The 20,080-nt window shown below is 49.6% G+C and overlaps 3 protein-coding genes across 4 annotated transcripts; 1 reads left to right on the plus strand and 2 right to left on the minus strand.

Moving 5' to 3' along the window:
• The first annotated feature begins 3,491 nt into the window (after positions 1–3,491).
• Positions 3,492–5,231, plus strand: Rnf181 (ring finger protein 181). Of its 2 annotated transcripts, none has more exons than XM_013035440.1 (5): positions 3,492–3,629; positions 4,221–4,351; positions 4,493–4,605; positions 4,755–4,829; positions 5,091–5,231. In XM_013035440.1, exons 1-5 carry the CDS (start codon positions 3,544–3,546, stop codon positions 5,148–5,150), a joined length of 465 nt encoding a protein of 154 aa, XP_012890894.1. In that variant the 5' UTR covers positions 3,492–3,543; the 3' UTR covers positions 5,151–5,231. The 2 variants fall into 2 exon arrangements, with proteins under 2 accessions (XP_012890894.1, XP_012890895.1); XM_013035441.1 differs by having other exon boundaries at positions 4,496–4,605.
• Positions 5,232–6,351: 1,120 nt separating this feature from the next.
• Tmem150a (transmembrane protein 150A) lies at positions 6,352–10,933 on the minus strand. Its single transcript, XM_013035469.1, has 8 exons — positions 10,838–10,933; positions 10,125–10,302; positions 9,676–9,723; positions 9,286–9,372; positions 8,170–8,237; positions 7,696–7,823; positions 7,327–7,504; positions 6,352–7,103 (listed from the first exon to the last, which is right to left on the minus strand). Exons 2-8 carry the CDS (start codon positions 10,187–10,189, stop codon positions 6,862–6,864), a joined length of 816 nt encoding a protein of 271 aa, XP_012890923.1. The 5' UTR covers positions 10,190–10,302; positions 10,838–10,933; the 3' UTR covers positions 6,352–6,861.
• Positions 10,934–14,911: 3,978 nt separating this feature from the next.
• LOC106000218 (chromosome unknown open reading frame, human C2orf68) lies at positions 14,912–19,159 on the minus strand. The gene is made up of 4 exons (XM_013035456.1): positions 18,962–19,159; positions 18,760–18,878; positions 17,788–17,939; positions 14,912–17,418 (listed from the first exon to the last, which is right to left on the minus strand). The coding sequence occupies exons 1-4, from the start codon at positions 19,066–19,068 to the stop codon at positions 17,296–17,298; spliced, it is 501 nt and encodes a 166-aa protein (XP_012890910.1). The 5' UTR covers positions 19,069–19,159; the 3' UTR covers positions 14,912–17,295.
• Positions 19,160–20,080: the final 921 nt, after the last annotated feature.

Genomic DNA, 20,080 nt, shown 5'->3' on the forward strand with positions numbered 1-20,080 from the left:
TAGTACTTTACCACTTGAGACACAGCGCCACTTCCGGCTTTTTTCTCATGTGGTGCTGAGGAATTGAACCCAGGGCCTCGAGCATGCGAGGCAAGTGCTCTACTACTGAGCCACTTTCCCAGCCCCATGAGTACATTTTTATCAAGCATTGTAGCCTCCTCCTTTGTTTACCCTTCCCATCCCTTCCCAGCTTCCCCCCCCCACCCCCAGAACAAATCACGTTAAGTGAGGTAAGCCAAGCTCAGATAGACAAACTGTGCATATTCTTTCTGATATTCAGAAGTTATATCAAAAATGCACTGGAATATGACAAATTATACAGGAGTCTAGACACACACACATGTTAAGACCAAAAGAGGATACTCTTAGGAGTGCCTCTTCATATTTATATAAAATAGTTTTATAGAACTTCCAAGATATGGAAACAAAGGTTTTTTGTTTTCAGTTTTTTATGATTCTATCTTTACCTTATGTATGGTGTATTCACGTGTATGGGAGGGAAGGCAGAGAACTCAAGGGAAAAAAAGGGTGAAAAAGGGCAGCAGTGGAGCTCATTGGACACTGATAAGACTGAACTATGCAACTCATGGGTGGAGATGGGAGGAAGGGACTGGGAGAGAGTGAGGGAACGGGAGACACTGTATGAAAGGCAGTGTACTCATTACCTGACTCATGTAATTGTAGTCCCTCTATAATAACAATAAAGTAGCCAGGTGCCAGTGGCTCACGCCTGTAATCCTAGCTACTCAGGAGGAGGACCATGGTTCAAAGCCAACCCGGGCAGGAAAGTCTGTGAGACTCTGATCTCAAACCACTCAGAAAACCGGAAGTGGTGCTGTGGCTCAAGTGGTAGAGAACTGGCCTTGAGCTGAAGAGTTGGGGGACAATGCCCAGGCCGAGTTCAAACCCCACAACAGGCAAAAAAAAAATTAATTTTAAAAAGGCAGGGCTGGGAAGGTGGCTCAGTGGTAGAACACTTGCCTTGCATGCCTGAGGCTTTGGGTTCGATTCCTCAGCACCACATAAGCAAAAAGAAAAAACGCCAGAAGTGGCGCTGTTGCTCAAGTGGTAGAGCGCTAGCCTTGAGCTGAAGAGCTGAGGGATAGCGCCCAGGCCCAGAGTTCAGGCCCCACAACCGGACCCAAAAATAAATAAATAAAAAGGCAGAAGCTGGGCACTAGTGGCTCATACCTGTAATCCTAGCTACAGAAGGTAGAGATCTGAGGACTGAAGTTCTAAACCAACCTGGGCAGGAAAGTCCATGAGACTTATTTCTGATTAACCACCAAAAAACCCAAACCAAAACAAAACAACCCCCCCCAAAAACTGGAAGTGGAGCTGTGGCCCAAGTAATAAGTACTAGTCTTGAGCAAAAAAAGCCCAGGGACAGTGCCCAAGCTCTGAGTTCAGGAGTGGCACAAAAAAAAAGGAGGTGGGCAAAAGAAAGGGTGGAGGTATAGCTCAATAGTGGAGCAAGTACTTACCATGAGTCTAAGGCCTTAGATCCAAACCTCATAAGCACACACATACACACGTACCCCAGTGTAATGATGCTTGGTTATCTTGAAGATTATTGACACTGCATGTAAAATATCCATCAATATTATTGAGTGTACATGTTTTCTACCCTATTTCATGTGGGAATCAATGCAGAGCACATGCCATTGCCACACCTCCCAGTACATCAGTTAAGTAACAAGCATGAGTGTTTTTCTTTTCCTTCCTTTTTTTTTTGCCAGTGAGTGTGTGTGTGTGTGTGTGTGTGTGTGTGTGTGTGTGTGACAGTATTGGGGCTTGAACTCAGTCTTGTGTTCTTGCTTTCTTTTTTTTTTTTTTTGGGTCCGGTCGTGGGGCTTGAACTCTGGGCCTGGGCGCTGTCCCTCAGCTCTTCAGCTCAAGGCTAGCGCTCTACCACTTGAGCCACAGCGCCACTTCTGGCTTTTTTCTTTTTGCTTATGTGGTGCTGAGGAATCGAACCCAGGGCCTCAGGCTTGCAAGGCAAGCACTCTACCACTGAGCCACCTTCCCAGCCCCTTGCTTGCTTTCTTGTATACAGCTGGTGTGCAATTCATTGGAGGTGGAATTTCTCAGACTTTTTCTGAGTTGGTTTCAAATCTTGATCCTTCAGGTTTCAGCCTTCTAAATAGAAAACAGGTGTGAGCCATTGGTTTCTGGCCTTTTGCTGTTTTTTGCTTTCATAGACTACATTGACAAGGATTCCCTCCGATGAGATGGAGTTTCCTTGGCTGCCTTGGAACCAAGATCCTCCCAATCTCAGCCTCCCATGTAGCTAAGATTACAGACGTGAACCATCATACACTGGTTTTCTTTTCTTTTGGCAAGGTCTCACTATGTAGTCCAACTGGCTTTGCTCTTTCCATACTCTTGCCTCACCTGTCAAATCCTGGGATTACGGGCATATACCATACCTGCTATGAATGTCTTCCTCCCCTCTACCTTCCCTCCCCATCCCTTCCTTTCTTTCTATGATAGGAAAATTAGGAAAGGAGTACACTTTCAATACAATGAAAGCCTATAATCTCTAGGGGAGAGAATGCCTATGATTTTCACTCAGGTACAAATTTGTATCAAAATGTTAGGCTTAGAGCTCTAAGCCCTTTTCCAACACTAACCCAAGGGTGCCAAGGGCGGGGGAAGTTTACTGAATTATATTGGACCTCTAGGCCACAGTTTATCGGCCCGAGTAGTTAAAAGATCTATTCTTCATGGATGTTATTTTCTACAGCTACCCACTTCTCTCCTCAGGGAATGCAGTGTGCCTGGGATGCAAACCATTTATTTAGCTCTAGCCACTAGTTTTACAGAAGCTGGGGATACGGTGGAGCAATGGACTGAAGTTCATGTATATAGTCCTATGCCCAGGTGAGGCCTCAGTTGGGTTACTGAGACCACTCCTGAAGAGGTTTGCCACCTTCGTTATTTTGCCTAAGACATAAGAAACGCTGAGGACCCCTTTCCTCCCAAACACCACCACACCTTCCCCAGAGATCAAGGAGTAAACTCCAGAGCCAGATGTCGGTTGTTTCTTTTCTTTTTCTTTCTTCTCATTGGCTAGCCAGGCCTTTAATCCAGAGCCAATTAGTGGGCAGCAGAGTGGCGATCACGGCTGAGCGGCGGGAAGCACCAGATATCTGGCCACAGTAAAAGGCTGATTCCCTGTGCCACAGTCTCCCAGCCCAGCACTTGCGTCGCCGAGGCGCTCCACGCCTCAGGGTACACGGGGGGCTCTTACTGCCCCCACACTAGAATTTTCTGGGCATCGACGACGCGACCGCGACAGAAATTCCCGGGAACTCATTCTTCCTCAGACCCCATTGGCCTTAGCCCTCGATCACCTGACCTACCCAGCCAGGGAGAGGTGGCCGATCAACACTTCCGCTTTGCGAATCTGTGAGAGAGCCGCTAGCCCGCCTCTCCGGCACTTTGATTGGTCGTCCCCTCTCAACCCGCTATCTTATTGGTCAGTTCCGCAGGGTTGCAATTCAGCCGGTTCCGAGGGCTGTGTCAGACTGCTTCGTAGCCATGGCGTCCTATTTCGATGAACATGATTGCGAGCCGGTCGACCCTCGGCCGGAGACTCGAACCAACATGTTGTTGGAGCTGGCAAGGTGGGCGCGCAGGGCTCGGGGCTGCGTTCCACACGTCAGGTTCCTAGGCTGAGGCTGGCGGGAAATGGCGGATGGACTAGGGCTGCAGTTTCTAGGAAGGGTTTGTCAGTCCCAGCAGCGAGTTCGTGGGGGTCGGTGGGTACGGATAATTGGGGCCGTGTGTAGGCAGGGCTAGACAAAGGGGGCTGTGAGAAGGACTGAGTAGGGGAGTGTTAAGAGTGGGGATGAGGGCAGCAGGCCATGGGAGCATCCCAGAAGGTAGGTGGGAAGGGGGTGGCAGGCAAGGTGTCCCTTTGCGTCAGTTTGCTACCAACAGCACACAGAAGCCCACGGTCGACTTCCAATCTTTACTAAGTCACTTCCGCGTGGCTTTCCGAAAGTCTATTGGCTTATTTGTAAATTGGGAATCAACAGGTTACATATTAGGGCTGTCTGGTAGCAGCTGGAAACCACTTTCCACCGAGCTTTCCATCTATAAGCGTTAATCTTTAGTATTACTGTGGGTACTTACTGGTTAATGCGGGGTAGATGACAGGACCAAGAGAAAGAAACTGATTTCCTTGGTTCTGATTTATCATCCTCCTTTCTCAGGTCACTTTTCAATAGGATGGACTTTGGAGATTTGGGACTGGTGGTAGATTGGGACCATCACTTACCTCCACCAGCTGCCAAGGCTGTGGTGGAGAACCTCCCTAGGACAATCATCAACAGCTCCCAGGCTGGTGAGGACACTTTTTAATTCATTCTCGGTGGGGGCAGGTCTGCTGGGCTTGCCTCCTCCCTTAAACCACACCTACTGTGGTTAGGAGTGGGAGCTGGGGGTGGGGCCTTCTGCAGCTCTCCTGACCACACTTCTCCTCAAGAAGAGCTCAAGTGCCCGGTGTGTCTTTTGGAATTTGAGGAGGAGGAGACTGTTGTTGAGATGCCTTGCCATCACCTCTTCCATTCCAGCTGCATTCTTCCCTGGCTAAGCAAGGTACCACTTCCTTCTTCTGGCTCTCACCCTGCCCTAGACTGGGTTCTCAACCTTCTTTCTGGTTATGAACTGTTGGGGAATGAAGGAAGAGCAGGGAGGGTTATTGGTTTAGGAAGACCTGGGCTGGTACACAGCATTACTTTTTCCAGACAAATTCCTGTCCACTGTGCCGCCATGAGCTACCTACTGATGATGACTCTTATGAGGAGCACAGACGAGATAAGGTAGGGGCTGGTGTTTGAGTGGAGGGGGTCATATGGGCCCCGTCACACCCTATTCCCACTGTACTCATTCCCTTACCTTAGCAGACTTGGGTAGGCTCCAGACTCCCTGGCTTTGGTCACTTTTCTAGTGATTTAGGTGGGGGTGGATATCAGCAGATACTAGGCCCTAAAACCTGTGAGAATCAACTTCATGACAGCTGCCCTATGTCCTTACCCTTGGAACTTTAGGCTTGGCCTTGCCCAGTGTTCTCTTTCTTCTAGGCTCGAAAGCAGCAGCAGCAGCACCGACTAGAGAACCTCCATGGGGCCATGTATACATGAGCCAGCTAGAACTGAGCACTTGCCCTCTAAACAACTTCCTCCTGCACTTTGAATTCTCATTAAAGGTTTCTTTATCCACCCTGCAGTTGCATTGCTCACAGGCCTGCAGAGGGGCTCTACCACCAGGTCCCTCCTGCTAATGGGAGGTTGGTATAAAACTGTAAGAGAGGGCTGGGAATGTGGCTTAGTGGTAGAGTGTTTGCCTAGCATGCATAAAGCCCTCAGTTCCATTCCTCAGTACCAGATAATCAGAAAAAGCCAGAAGTGGCACTGTGGCTCAAGTGGTAGAGTGCTAGCTTTCAGCAAAAGAAGCTCAGGGTCAGTGACCAGGTCATGAGTTCAAGCCCCAGGACTGGCAAAACCAATCCAAACCAAAAAACCCCTCCAAACACCCATAAAAACCCCACAAAACCCTATAAGGATACTAGGCTCAGGGTTGGAGGTGTAGCTCTGTTGGTAGAGTACTAGCCAATGAACAAAAAGCATCAGGTACCCAGTTCGAGTCCCAATCTTGGACAGAGAGAGAGAGAGAGGGAGGGAGGGAGACAGGGAGAGGGGGAGAGAGAAAGAAAGAGAGAAGAGAGAGGGGGAGAGAGATACACACACTCATACAGAGACAGAGAGAGAGACAGTAGGCTGCATTTCCCTCTGTAATAATCTGTTTGGACTCTGGGTGGTGGGGCTCAAGTAAATAACTAGTCTCCTAAACCAGTCAGGGCTTGAGCCTGTGTTCATGATTGGAAGGCAAACTGTGTCAGAGCCTAACACCCTATAGCTATTTATTTGCAACCCTTCTGCTCTCCCCACCCCCACAAGCAATTTCTAGTTAACCTTGGAACCTTTAGTTAACCTTGGGATTCTGAGAGTTTTCATTGGCTTCACAGAGAATTGCTTCTAACATTTCAAAGTTGTTCTCTGTACCTAACCCCTGCTACTAAGGAATCAAAGTTCAATCCAGACTTTGAGTAGAGGAAGGAAGTGAGATTATCAGGTCAGGACAGGTCTTTAGACTGCTTAGCGTTTAAGCCTGTGTGGAATATTTGGATGGCACCTGGCATCCTTTGTTCCTGGAAGCCCTGCTCTTAAAAAGCAGGTGACACTCAAGGCTCTCCCTGAAAGCAGAGGCTTCCTCTCATTCCTTGCTTAGAAAAAGTTGTTTTTGGGCAAGCCCTTCCTGAGTATCTAGAACAGACTACAAACATGCAAATTAGAATTCTTTTAATAGATATAAAAAAGTACTAAAATACCCACGTGTTCTGTTGTGTTATTTGCCCTAAAGGAAGTGAGGGGCAGAGTGAAGAATCCCAGTGCAGCTCAATTGGGCCTTTTCCTAGGCTAAGGCATGCTCCCCCCACTACCCAGACTTGTATTTCCCCCTGGGGTTCCCAGCCCCCAACTCCTGCAGCACGAAACCCCAGTGGTCTGGCTCTGGCACTGGGAGTAGAAGGCACCTGAAGGGCTGGCTGGGCAAGTAAGGGCAGGTGACCTTTAAGCACAATACTGTAGTGTCAGGGAGCAGGATGTGCAGCCCAGGCAGCGGGCAGGGTCTGCTCCACTTATGGCACAGGTGGTGGGATGGCCACTTCTCCAAGAGTGAGGAAGCCCAAATCCCAACATAATACTTTCTGAAAAGTTGTTTTTGGTACAAAATAAATGCAAAGAAAATAAAGGGTTGGGTGCTGCGGAGGCCGGGCCAGCCACCCTCCAGACCTCAGATCATGGCGATGCTCTCTGGGGCACAGTTGAGGTGTGTGGAGGTACTGCTGCTTCCGGAGGACTTGCAGGCTCGGCCAGAGGCTGGCTGCAATGCAGCCACCAGTGTGTCTGAGGAGACGGCCCCAAACTCATAGCTGAAGGTGCCATAGAAAATGAGGATATCAATGACGAACACCCATTCGCACAGGGCCGCCCCGTGCTGTAGCTGAGAACTTTCGTGGACAAAGAAGACACCGCCTGGAGTGGGGCTAAGGAAACATTTTGATGTGTGAGAACCTGGTGGTAACCACTCTGCAGTCCCAGACATTTAACCAGGCTGGGGCGAAGGATCAGACCTCCCCATAGGAAGAAGACCACATGGTCAGTGTTTACTGCAGTCTGGCTCCCACCCTCCCACTTGGGGTGGGAGAAGGGCTGAGCTAGAGAATGAGTTCCTGGTTTCCCTGTCCCAGAAGGATACTAAGGACCAGAGTGATGAAGGCGATGACAGCCAGCACAATTCGAAGGTAGGCCATTGCCAGGTCCAGGGGGGTAGTGGCCCCATGGTAGGAGAGAGCACAGTGCAGGCAGACAAAGAGCAGCCCTGCCGGGAAAGCCACTCCAGCTCCTATGTAGTGCAGAGACTTGGCGTAGTCCACCTGGCCCAGACAGAGGGGCTAGTCTGTGAAGTGGTTCCATTCATCCATCCCTCCCATCTTCTTTCTCTCTGTCTCCTCCTTTGCCTCCCAGTTCCTCCTTCCTAGACCCCCAACCTCTAGGTGCTTCCCCTTCAGGCAGCTAGGCCCTACTAAAGGAGGTTCAAGGGGGTGGTTGGGAAGGCTAGGGGCACCTGAAAGTTGCCGACCACCACAAGGCCTGCAGCGTTGGTACAGCCTGTGATGAGCGCTGTAGTGTTAACCCAGGAGTGCCGGCTCTGCTCCAGGAGCTGCCCATACCGAAGGAGGCAGATCAGGGCCACTGAGGAAGGAGAGCACACTGGGGTCAGTCCTGGACCTTCCTCCAAACTCTTCTGCCCAACTCACCCCAGTTCAGCCTCCCAGCTTCCTGCAGGCTCTCCTAACTCCTCTGAGGACCAGAAGAGGAAGGGACAAATAGGTGTTAACTTGGGTTTCCTCAAGGCTTAATGCTGGCTCTGTGGGAGTTAGCATCTGGCCTTCAAGGAAGGGGTTGAGAAGTTGCCCTTCATGTGTTAAGTCTCCAGTGCAGAAGGGCTTGGGGAACAAGAGCTTCTGGGCTTTTTATGGGGAGGTGGTAGAACCAGGGGATGGGCTGGCCTGTGAGAAGGGATGAAAGTATAACTCACCCATGAAAGCACCCAGGTTTCCAATGAGGCTAAAGAGGCAGCTCTCAGGGGGATACGTGCCGCACTTGCTGAGGGGAGGGGTGAGGACAGAGTGAGAGGCAGGAGGATCAGTGGGCCCCATTCTGACTCCTGCTCAATCTGTGCTTTTCCTCAGCAGGCAAGCCACTAATTTATGAGACGGGACAGGGGCCTTTGTGAACAACTGGCTCCAGACTGAGCCACCCAGAACCTCAACAGAGCTTGTGTGGAACAGATAAGAAAGGAGCTGTTGGGCTGGGAAGGTAGCTCAGTGGTAGAGCGCTTGCCTTGTATGCATGAGGCCCTGGGTTCAATTCCTCAGCACCACATAAGCAAAAAGAAGCCAGAAGTGGCGCTCTGGCTCAAGTGGTAGAGCTCTAGCCTTGAGCTGAAGAGCTGAGGGACAGCGCTCAGACCCACAGTTCAGGCCCCACGACCGGACCAAAAAAAAAAAAAAAAAAAAAGAAGCTGTCCTGGAAAGCTTCCTAGACCTGAGAGTCTTTACTCAAGTTTGCAGCTGGTCTGATTTCTTTGAACTAGAACCTGGGTTGGACAATCAGAGAGCCTGAGCTTGATTGAGACTGATCCGGGTGTTTTCACTTACTAGCTGTGGATGACTAACTCTGAGCCTCAGTTTCTTCATGCATAAAATGGTGGTAACAAAAGCAGCTTCCCTGCTGGGAGGAGTAAAAGACACTACACAAGCCTGGCAATGGTTGCTCAGGAGGCTGAGATCTGAGGATCACAGAAGCCAGCAGGCATAGGAAAGTCCATGAGATTCCTCTAACTACCAAAAAGCTGGAAGTGGGACTGTGGCTCAAGTGGTAGAGCACTAGCTCTGAGCACAAAAGCTCAGAGACAGCTCCCAGGCCCTGAGTTCAAGCATGCACACACACACTACATAAAGCTCTCAGCACAGTGCTCAGTTCCTAGTAACTGGTAAATAGTATTGTCAGTAAGTGTATAATAATTATTCCCAAGACCTAAGGAATTATCCTTTTTTCTCAGAACTCTAGAAAGACTGGGCTGGGGAGGGTTAAGAGAAGGTGTTGGGAGGGGGGGGTAATCTCCCCAACCTACCCAGTTTCTAAGACCTACCTGATTAGGGGGACATCATCCAGGGTGCAACAGGTTTTGGGACCCCCTTGCTCAGCAGGGTCAGGAGAGCAGGATTCATTGTAGGACCTGGCAGGCAGGACACAGAGTAGACTAGGGGCAACGGATGCTCCCAGGCCTTAAAGAGGACCCTCTCCCAGACCTCCCCAGCAAGGCATAAGAGCCCACTCCCCAGGGCCTGCCTGAAACAGAAGACAAACGGGTGACAGCATGGTAGGAAGAGGGTAGATGGGCAGGAAGCCATGCCTGGGAACCAGTGTCAGAGAACAGCAGTGAGGCCCAGAGTTTCATCTGGCTTGTGGCAGCTGAGGGCCCCAGAGGGGATAGAGATGAAGGGAGCTTTAGACAGGCTATGTGCAGAGTGCTCCATACCAGTTCTCCACAGGGCACACGTGGCGGTTCATCACGGCCATGGCATACCTGCAGGAGCACAACTGTCACCCTGCCTCCATGTCCCTCCTGGGCCAGCACTCCCTACTGACTCTACCTGAATTTCTGGCCTCATTCAGTCTCATTATTCTTGTTGGGGACTCAAGTTTGGGGCAGGGGAAGGTCAGTTGTGATGCCACAGAATGCAGCAGCCCCGACCTAGAGGCTCTCTTGTAAGAAGCCCCAGTTAGAAATATGTCTGTCAGGACAGTCCTACTGAACAGCAGTGGTGCCAGCTTGTCCTAAGGGGCTGTGTGCCCAGGCATCAGGCCAGGCTTTGGAGACAGCCAGAGTGACCGTGGGTACCACCCTGGAGCCTACAACAGGACAAGGGGCTTTGTGTGTGCCATCAAGCTCCTGTTGGCCCTCCCACCTTCACCCATTTTACTCACACGGTCCATATGCCAGTGATGGAGAACGCTGACAGGCTGACAGGAAGGAGGATCCAGGCGGTCATGAGGGAGGGGAGCCAGGGTGGTGGTGTAGGGGGAGGACAACAGGTAGGTGGAAAAGAGGGGGCCGGCCCAGCTACCTTGAGAGTTTTTTGCCACCACCATCAGCTGCTCTGGCCTGGAAGGGAGAGATCAAGGTCCAGGGTCTGGTAACTGACCAAGGCAGGGGGGAGGGGACGATGATTAGCTCCTCATCCAGACCTCCCCTTATGTTTGTGAGCGTCCAAACTTTGGGGTGAGCCCACGCTAGAACGTGGACACCCTCTGGCATCCATCTGGGGCCTCCGCGGTCACCAAAGGCCACCGGTGCTGGGAGAGACTCAAGCAGTGCTATAACATCTGGAAAGGGAGCCACCCTCCCTTTGCCCAAGGAAGGTTGGACCAGGACAATTAAGGTGTCCACGCCAAGGAAAGCCTGGGAGGATGACTGGCAGCCAGGCGCTGGTGTGCGGGCAACCACCTGACCACGAGCCCCGGCCAAGGGGCGGGTTCTGGTGGGAAACCCGACCTGGCCCTCGCTTGCGTGGGCTCGGGGACCCTGGCCTGGGCAGGAGCCCGCAGCTGGTGACACCACCCTCCTCCCCCGGGACCGAGGCCCCAGGCCTCCCCAGGTGATCCCGGGAACCCGGGAAAAGGAAGCAGCCCGTACGCACCTCCCCAGAGCGCCCAGCCGCCGCCGCCGCGCCCTGCTCGGCCCCCTCGTGGCGCGGTCTCCGGCTGCGGCCCTCGGAGCAGCCCTGAAAGGTTTAAAGGGCCGAGCGGCCCCGCCTCCGGCGCCCCTGGCCGCGCCGCGCCGCCCGCCGGGACGTGGAGTCCGCGGAGCCCCAGCCCCCGTGTCCAAGCCCCGCCCGAGACTACAACTCCCGAGCCCCCGCGCCCGCGTCACCGAGGCGAGGTGGGCGGCGCTCCAGCTTCGGGGACCCGGGCGCTGAGGACTGCGGCCTGGGGACCTCTGACACCGAGACCCAGACAAGCTGTCCCGAGGACTGTTCCCGCTCCACAGAGCGGGAGGACGAGAGCCTCATCTGCCTCGGCGCCCATCGCCGCCAGGACCAGCCGCCCGAGCCTTCCGGGAAGACCCCAAGTGTGGAGCGCCGGGCCAGCCTCTCTGTCTGAGCGAGAGGCAAGTCTGCGGAGAAGCAAGCATACAATGTCCTGGCTGATTCTAAAAACAAAATAAAGTAAATCCAAGCACGCCGGATTCGGCTTACGCTCCCGCCCCCCAGGGCTCAGCAAACCCGAGGGCTGCTTTCACCATACTTTATTTTTATATACAAGAACACAGAGTACTGGCCAGAAGTCACCGTGTCCAAAAAGTGACGGATCAACACTTGACATACGGCTACAGAGGCCACAGCGTCATTCTAAAACACTTGCTGGCACAGGTGTAGAGTAGATTGTCATGGCCAGGTGTGGTAAGCAGAAGGGAAGGCCAGAGACCCAGAGGAATCTGGGAAAAAGCAGGCAGGATTGTTTGGGAGAGTAAGTATCTATTAGCTCCATCAAAATTCATAGTCGAAGAGTTATACACCTAAACATTCTTCTCACCGTTGAAAGGGCAGGAAAACTTCCTTTCACATACTAAATATGTATCTGGCTCAGCCCAACATGTATTGGCTATTATCCCCTGGCAGATGATTTTTCCCTAGGATAGTTCCAGGGAATTAGGACCGTGAGATGGCCACAATGGTGGGACAAACACTATGTGCAGAGATGGCCCTGGACTGTAGACAAATAGAGCAAAAGAAGCTGTGTAATGGAGAAACCTCCTCCAAGGGGCAGACAGAATAAATAGAACAGGAAACCTGTTGGAGAGCTCTTTCCCCACTAATTAGTAGTTACGTAGGGCCAAGAAATATGGCAGTACAGTAATCACTGTACAAGAATACTGGACTGGGGCTGGGAAGGTGGCTCAGTGGTAGAGCACTTGCCTTGCATGCTCAAGGCCTTGGGTTTGATTCCTCAGCACCACATAAACAAAAAGAAAAAAAGCCAGAAGCGGCGCTGTGGCTCAAGTAGTAGAGTGCTAGCCTTGAGCTGAAGAGCTGAGGGACAGTGCTCAGGCAGAGTTCAGGCCCCACGACCAGACCCCCCCCCCCAAAAAAAAGAATACTGGACTAAATGGACCAGGGCATAAAATCTAGACTATCTGCTCACCCTAGGGACAAAGGTGCTCTTTTCCTTTTTTTTTTTTTTGTCCTGGGGCTTGAACTCAGGGCCTGGGCACTAACTGAGCTTCTTTGCTCAAGGATAGCTCTCTACCACTTAAGCCACAGCACCATTTCCAGCTTTTTTTAAATTATGTGGTACATAATTAGGCGTGCTAGGTAAGCACTATACCACTAAGCCACATTCCCAGACCCATGGTGCTTTCTAAGTCACACAGAGCTTTTCAACTTTCTGTCAAGCTGCATTCCCACCTAAGCAGGTACTTTTTTCTTATCTGCCCACTGGGACTGTGAACCCTGCAGATTTTTTAAAATCTTTTTTGTTTTGTTTTTTAAAAAGCAGACTAGCCCAGACCAATCTTGAACTTAATGTTCCTGCCTCCACCTCCGGAGTGCCTGGCTAGCTTTATGATTTTAAATCAACTATATTCTGCTGGGTTTGTATCATGTCTGATTATCAGGGGAATTACAAAAGGATTTCTCATGTAGGTTCAAGTGGCTATTCTAATATGATGTGGGATTGAAGCTAAGCCATTAGTATCCAAGAACTGACACTAGAAGCACTTTTAGTTTTGTTTTTTTTTTTGGGTCCGGTCGTGGGGCCTGAACTCTGGGCCTGGGCGCTGTCCCTCAGCTCTTCAGCTCAAGGTTAGAGCTCTACCACTTGAGCCACAGCACCACTTCCGGCTTTTTTCTTTTTGCTTGTGTGGTGCTGAGGAATTGAACCCAGGGCCTCTGGCATGCAAGGCAAGCGCTCTACCGCTGAGCCACCTTCCCAGCCCTGCACTTTTAGTTTTAAAACAACAATCCAAATAGCTACTAAAATAGAATTACTCCAAAACAGAGATTCCTATGACAGAACTCTTTATGGGTACTTAATGGGAGGAGCCACAGATAAGTAGGTACATGTATCTTTAAAAATTCCCTTCTAGGCTGGGTACCTGTGGCACAGGCCTATAATCCTAGCTACTCAGGAGAATATGAGGATTGCAGTTTGAAGCCAGCCCAGGCAGAAAAGTCCGTGAGATTCTTACCTCCTTAAAGTGGAGCTGTGGCTCAAATGGTAGAGCACTAACCCGAGCCAAAGAACTCAGGGACAGCACCCAAGCACCTAGTTCAAGCCTCAGAACCAGCACAAACACCAAATTCCATTCTAATTCTAATTCTAAGTGACTCTAGCTGTTATGTTCCAACCAGGACAGCTCTTAAAATAGTTGAGCACAGCAAGAGATGAGATTTCCAGTGCTGATTCTGTTGTGGAAAGACTTTAGGTCAAACATTTAATCTCTACTTCTCTGTGTACACAAATGATTTCACAACTCTTGACAAAAACAGGGCTGTAAAAAGCGTTTATTGATTTAAAAAATATTGTACTCAAAAAGTAACTTCCTCCTATGATTTTCAAATACTTTGCACACTTCATTTTATTCATCCATACATACAAACATTGGAAACGAGAATAAAGAACATATGGCTCTTATACATTTAGCACCATGGCACAGCCAGTGCACCCAGCCTCTTGTTCTGTTGGTTCTGGGGAAGGCATTTACTAGCACCTTCACTCCAAATCCTAGGGAAATATGGCTTCTTCACCATGTGATTCAAGGACAGGGCAGGCATTCAGAGGAGTTAAAGGTTTCAAACTGAATTTAAGGTGATTTTTCCCAGCCGTCTCAGTGGTAGTCATGTGTCCTTATTCTTCTTTCTACACGCACAGCCCTCATTTACATTTGTTACCACCTGGGAACACCTATCACTGCCACACATGGATCCTGCCAAATGTACAACAGGATATTCACCACCCCATAGAGCTTCCTGCTACCTGCCTGGGCTAATGTCTAATTGGTGTGCTCCTCAGACAACCAGGGAGATAGGATGACCCTTCCACTGGGCTGGACTGCAGAGGCTCCCACTCTCAGTACTTACAATTTTATAGTCTCTCCTTCAAAGACCTCCAGGTATCCCAGCTGTCTACAACTCAAGGTTTAGGGTTTACTCTTGCATAGGCCTCTGAAAATTAGCTTCCTTTTTATCAGTAATATAAGCCATTGTGGCCCAGGAAAAACAAAGCCTTAAAATCTAGGCTCAGACTTCAGTCATCAAATACTTCATTATGGACTTGCAATTTGCCTTTTTTTTGGTCCGGTCGTGGGGCCTGAACTCTGGGCCTGGGCACTGTCCCTCAGCTCTTCAGCTCAAGACTAGCTCTACCACTTGAGCCACAGCGCCACTTCCGGCTTTTTTCTTTTTGCTTATGTGGTGCTGAGGAATCGAACCCAGGGCCTTGAGCATGCAAGGCAAGCGCTCTACCCCTGAGCTACCTTCCCAGCCCCAATTTGCCTTTCTTTTTGTTTTGTGTGTGCGTGTGTGTTTTAAAATAGCCAGAAACATACCTGGTCAAATAAGTGTTGTTTTCTGAAGCCACCTGCTTAGAAGTTCCACCTGGTCCAACATGGCTCCTACCTCACCACCCAGCACAGGGCAGTCTTCTTGGGGTCATCTGGGGAACTGTAAAAACTGCTCTGGACATGTTCCTTGATGGAAAAGCACTGCTTTTTAAAATAGGTGACAGATGTCTGGTGGCAGGTCTGGCAAGCTGCAAAGTACCATCTTGGACCTCAGATGAGGAGTGGCGTAAGCAATGAGGCTGAGCTGAAAGGCGAGAGGCATTTCAGGCACATCTGGAGACAGAGCATCAGCTCCAACACGCCTACCTTTAGCATAAGGACAACTGCTTTATTTACAGATATTACATAAATTAGCTAAGAACCAAAGAAGTGCTTTCTTGGGCAGAAAATATTTTATAGACACAATAAAGTGCCTCAAGAAAAAAAATTGTTTTAATAATAAAGATTTTTCCATTAGTTTCCTACCTGAGGTCTTAATTGTGTGAGCAAACACATAAAAGGACACAACAGGTTCATACTAATTGCTGCCTTTAACCTCTTCTTTTCCTGAGAAACAGGAATGAAGGCTAAAATTTTAGGTGTCCTCCAATGCTTTGGGTTTTTTTTTTCCAATACCAGGAAATTTGTGATATAGCTTTAAGAAGAGAGACTTCAAAAAGTATTTCCAGCCTGAGAAGCCTAAGAGGGAAATCCTACATTTTAAGTTATAAAATCAGCTGAAGAGCTAGAGAATTAAAGTGACTGGTCCTCTGACCTGCAGGAAGAGTGGGGTGGAGTTGGCAGGGCCTCCTTGACTCAAGAGGATAGTTTACACTGTAAGTCCAAAGGCACTTCTTGCATAGTTACATAAGTAGAGGGCAAAGACTTTCTCCTTGACAGCAGAATGGAGTCCACGACTAACAAGTATAAGGCACTTAACCCTGGGCCAGTGCTGTGGTTCTGGTGCACTTCTGGTTCCTGGCTTCTTCATTACCAGGCCCCTTTAAAAACTTACCACCTCACTGGCCACCCTAGCATTCTTCCAGCAAAATCCAACAGTGTTTAATATTTTAATAGCCTACTTGAAGTAGCTGCCTTGACCCATTTTGTGTCTGTGTGTGTCAGGGATGCAAGACATGAACCAATAAAACTCTAAGGTGCTTTTTATGAGAAAACTTGCTGAGGTAAAGCAGCCAGACTGATCTTGAGACCCTCATGCAGAGAAGCCCTTGAAGCAGAGACCTTAGGGGTTTAGTAAGTCTTAGTGTTCAGAGGCTTAAGAGCCCACATTTCCAGTCATTAAAGTCAAGACTATCTCTGGTGCACAGGGTGTCTTGAGGACTTCAGATCCTAGCCTAACCTTGAATAAGGAAAAACCGTTCTCTAGATGAGAGGACTATTGCTAGGGATCATCTTCTTTTCTTTTTCTTTTTGAGACAAGACGTACTCCAGGCTGGCTTTGAACTCATGATCTTCCTATTTCTACCTCCTGAGTGCTGGAATTACATACAGATGTGCGTCCCCATGTCTGAGATTTCCTGGGAATTTTTATACCTTAAGGATCAGTTATTTACTCTTGGGAAGTAGGGAGAGGAGAAAGGGATACAGGAGAAGGTATTCATTGGGAGGGGGAAGAGAAAGAGAAGGGGGAGGCGGAGGAGGAACAGAGAAAGAAACTAGAGCTTTAAAAGACCGATTATCGCTAGTGTTGAGTTTCCCTTGGCATGCATGCTCAACTATGAAGTAACCATGGGAGAGTCACTGTCAAACTTGTTTTCATAGTTCCCCTTTAGTCTGAGCTGATAACCTATTCACGGCTAGGGGCTGAGATAAAAAACTATAATTCTGCAGCCTTCGCTAAAGCAAGTTTTGGTGCCACTGTTTAGTTCTAGCCTTTTCTTCTGAGGTCTTCTATCTGTAGTTTCCTAAACTACAGAGCAGTAGAACATGAGCAACTTGGAAAAGGCATGGAAGGGGAAGGAGACATGCTTCCAAGTAGGCCTCAAAAAAAAGTTCTCCCACTTTATTGATATCAGAATTACTTGGAGAACTTGTTAGAAAGTGGAGCTTCCCCACACCCAAAGTACTGAACAGAAGTGGGGGGAAAAAACTGATGGATTTTACCTGAGACAAAAAAGAGGGGAAAAGAACAAAGAAACTGAAAAGGAAAGAAAAAAGACTTTTAAAATAATACACATGGCTTTAGAGGCTGAGTGGAACGTGGCTCATGGAGTGGCCAGATGACCTCAGTGATCAGCACCACATTGGCAAAAGGTTTCACAAACCCTGGTTCTCTCTGAAGCAAATTAGCAAAGCAAAATTTTCAAAAAAAAATTCCAGAAAAATAGGCTGGGCACATGGCCAATATCTAAGAAAGAATAGCAGCCAGAGAGGTAGACCATATGTTGCCCTGCAACACCCTAGTGGATGTAGCAGCTCTACAGGGTCTCAAATCAGATAGACTGGTTCTGGCACCCCCAAACAAGGGGTGAGTTCCCTGGGCAGAATTCTTCCAAGTGCAGTGAATCCAGTCTGGAGAGAATGCCTTCAACCTGGTTAGTGTTGACTTTGGCGCTTTGCAATCTCCTCCTGGATACGCAACTTGAGGGCCTCTTGCATGGGTGCATCCAGAGGTGTGTGTGCTGATACCTCCTCACTCACCCTTCCTGGATCATCATCCTATGTGAAAGAAGAGTCAGGAAGCTCAGGGCCTGGTCTCTTCAGGAAGGGTGACCTACCCTGTATCTATACAACATGCACAGAACTCCATTTGGCTTGAGGCTTCCTGCTGACACCTACCATTTCTCAGAAGTCCACTGTGATCATGATTCTCAACTGGGGACCATAAATCCTCCCTGTTTCCCCTACTGACAATTACTGTGACAATGACTGGAGAGAGCTGTCTGGAAAGCATCACCCAGAAGTCCTCAGTTTCCCCGTGGACTAGAAACTTCCCATTGGCTCTGAGGTAAACAATGGTTCGGGGCCTAGCAGTGATTTCTGTATGACCCAACACCTTCAGGTTGCAGCTGTATTTATGAGGCATACCTGATAGACGATAACTGATGTGACCTCTCCACTGTCCGCCTCATATTCTAAGCAGAAGAGCTGACGGCCAGGAGGCTCCAGCTCGGAGCTGCCACTACTGCTGCTATCACCGGACTCTTCACAGTCTGGGTTGACTGGATGGTTAGAGACATCTGGAAAGATGAACCAGAGTAAGAGGGAAGAGGGGGATGCTGCTGAAACTCCTGTCACCTTTGTCCACTGAGATGATTCAGGAAAACTTACTACAAAGAAGCCCCCATCTTCAGAGAGGGCTTCCTGTGTAGTATGTTGTACTGCTCATCAGGAATTTCACTTCCCTTTGTATTCCTGCTCTGGAAACCAGCACATTCCTGTCACAAAGTAGGTACCTGACAGGTGGACTCCAGCAAACAGGACTGGAGGCTACTGGAAGGATGAATGATCTCTGTCTGGGTTGAGATCTAAGCACAGCCATTTACTAGAGCTGAGATCTTGGGCATATTAGCTAACCTCTCTGTGCCTCTCTGTGACGGTGAAAACAGAATGACCAGTTCTCCACATACGGGGTATTATAGAGGTAATATATGCAGTATCTAAAACTGCAAGCTACAGTAGATAAACTTAAGTTTCACAAATTTGTTACTGTGATTTCTAGGTCGGAAGAAAGCTGGTGGCGGGGGGGAAGGAGACTTTTTTGTTGGTTGATTCTTTATGTTCTGGTTGCTGGTTTGTGAGTGAGGCTCTGTGAGCTAGTGGGAATGCAGTACGGTGGAACTAACAGGCAGACAAATGCTTCCTTGCCGATTCCCAGTACTCTCTGAGCTAGAGATGCTTCGCTGGGGGAGGCCAGGTGAAGCTCCACGCGGAGACCTGGGATCGTTGAGGTGGAGGCTGGGGGGGCGGGATTCTGAGTGCTGGGCTGGGAAGTGGGGTTCTCCCTATGGAGAAGGGGGAGGCGCCGCAGGGAGGGCGGCAGGCGGAACGGCATCTCACCTCGGTGTCGCGGCAGGTACACTTGCAGGTCGGGCTTGCGAGGCCGCGTCGGCCCAGGCATGTGCCGCCTCCGGGCCTTCTCCTTGGCCGCCTGTTTCACCTTCTTGTCGTAGTCGTCCCTGCAGGGAGCCGAGCGGGAGTCAGGGACTGCCGCACTGGGCCAGCCCGGACCAGGGGTGACGAGAGCAGGGCGGGACGGTACCGAGCGAGCTGGTTCCGTCGGATGTGGTGCACGAAGCCGTGGTTCATGTCCAGCCGCCCGCCAGGCTTGCAACAGAGCCCCGGCCCGGGATCCGGCACCGCCTCCATGGAGAAGCCTGGGCGCAGAACCACAGCGGCTTCAACTGCCCAAACGACACCTTTCCCCCGACACCCGGGACTGCGGCTCGCAACGCTTCGGGCCCCGAATCTTGACTTCCGGTCCCGAAGCCTGACTTCCGCTCCCAGGAGGCGTGGCAGGCCGAGCATCCCAGCACGCAGAGTTGGCGGCGCGGAAGGGGCGGGATTTCCTCCGCTAGGGCGGGCTTTTGTTGTCTTTGTAGTTGTATCAATGGGAAACGGGAACTCGTTTTCAAAAGGTAAATCAGGACGTTCAGAAAAATGTAAACCAAACAAAAGCACCCATTAACATCACTTTTTTTCCCCTGAGGATAGAGATTGTAGAAGTTTTTTTTTTCAAATTTTTTTATTGTGATTAAGTGGTTACATAATTTCCCAAATTTCAGAGTATTGTGGGATAGTGATGCGTAGTTAAAGTCACAAACACATTCTAACTTTCATGGAGCAAATTGTCTATCACGGTCTATAACATTTATGAGTTCTATGAGCTTTGCAATACAGTTATTTCTTCCACATTGGGTGATATGTACATTTCTTTGTTTTGCATAGCATGGGCTGTTCCCTCTTTCCCACTTGTTCCCTCCCTCCCATCGCTGCCATTGAGTTGCTTAGTTCATTTTGGTCGATGTCCAGTGCAGCTGATGGGTCCCGCTGTTGTATGTTTTTCCTTCTAGTTCTGTGTTGTCTTCCTGGTTTCCCTCCGGTGTGCATACATAGACCATATATGTGATCATCAGCATGGGGTTATTTAGTAGTGATTCGATCAGATGAGTGGAGAGACTGTATAACTCTTTAACACCGATTTTGTGACTTTCGGGTAGCCTTCCTATGACCTCGTTTTCTCATTTGTAAATGGGGACATGGACAACTATCACAAATAGGTGATGAGGCTGCAAGGTGCTTTGTGCTTGGCTGTGAGAAGGCTTTCAGGCTTCACCCCCCCAGCTCCACTATGTTGCCCTTTCACAAGCCACTCGAGTGC

This window comes from Dipodomys ordii, unplaced genomic scaffold, assembly GCF_000151885.1.
Source record: "Dipodomys ordii isolate 6190 unplaced genomic scaffold, Dord_2.0 Scaffold212, whole genome shotgun sequence".
Taxonomy (NCBI): Eukaryota; Metazoa; Chordata; class Mammalia; order Rodentia; family Heteromyidae; genus Dipodomys; species Dipodomys ordii.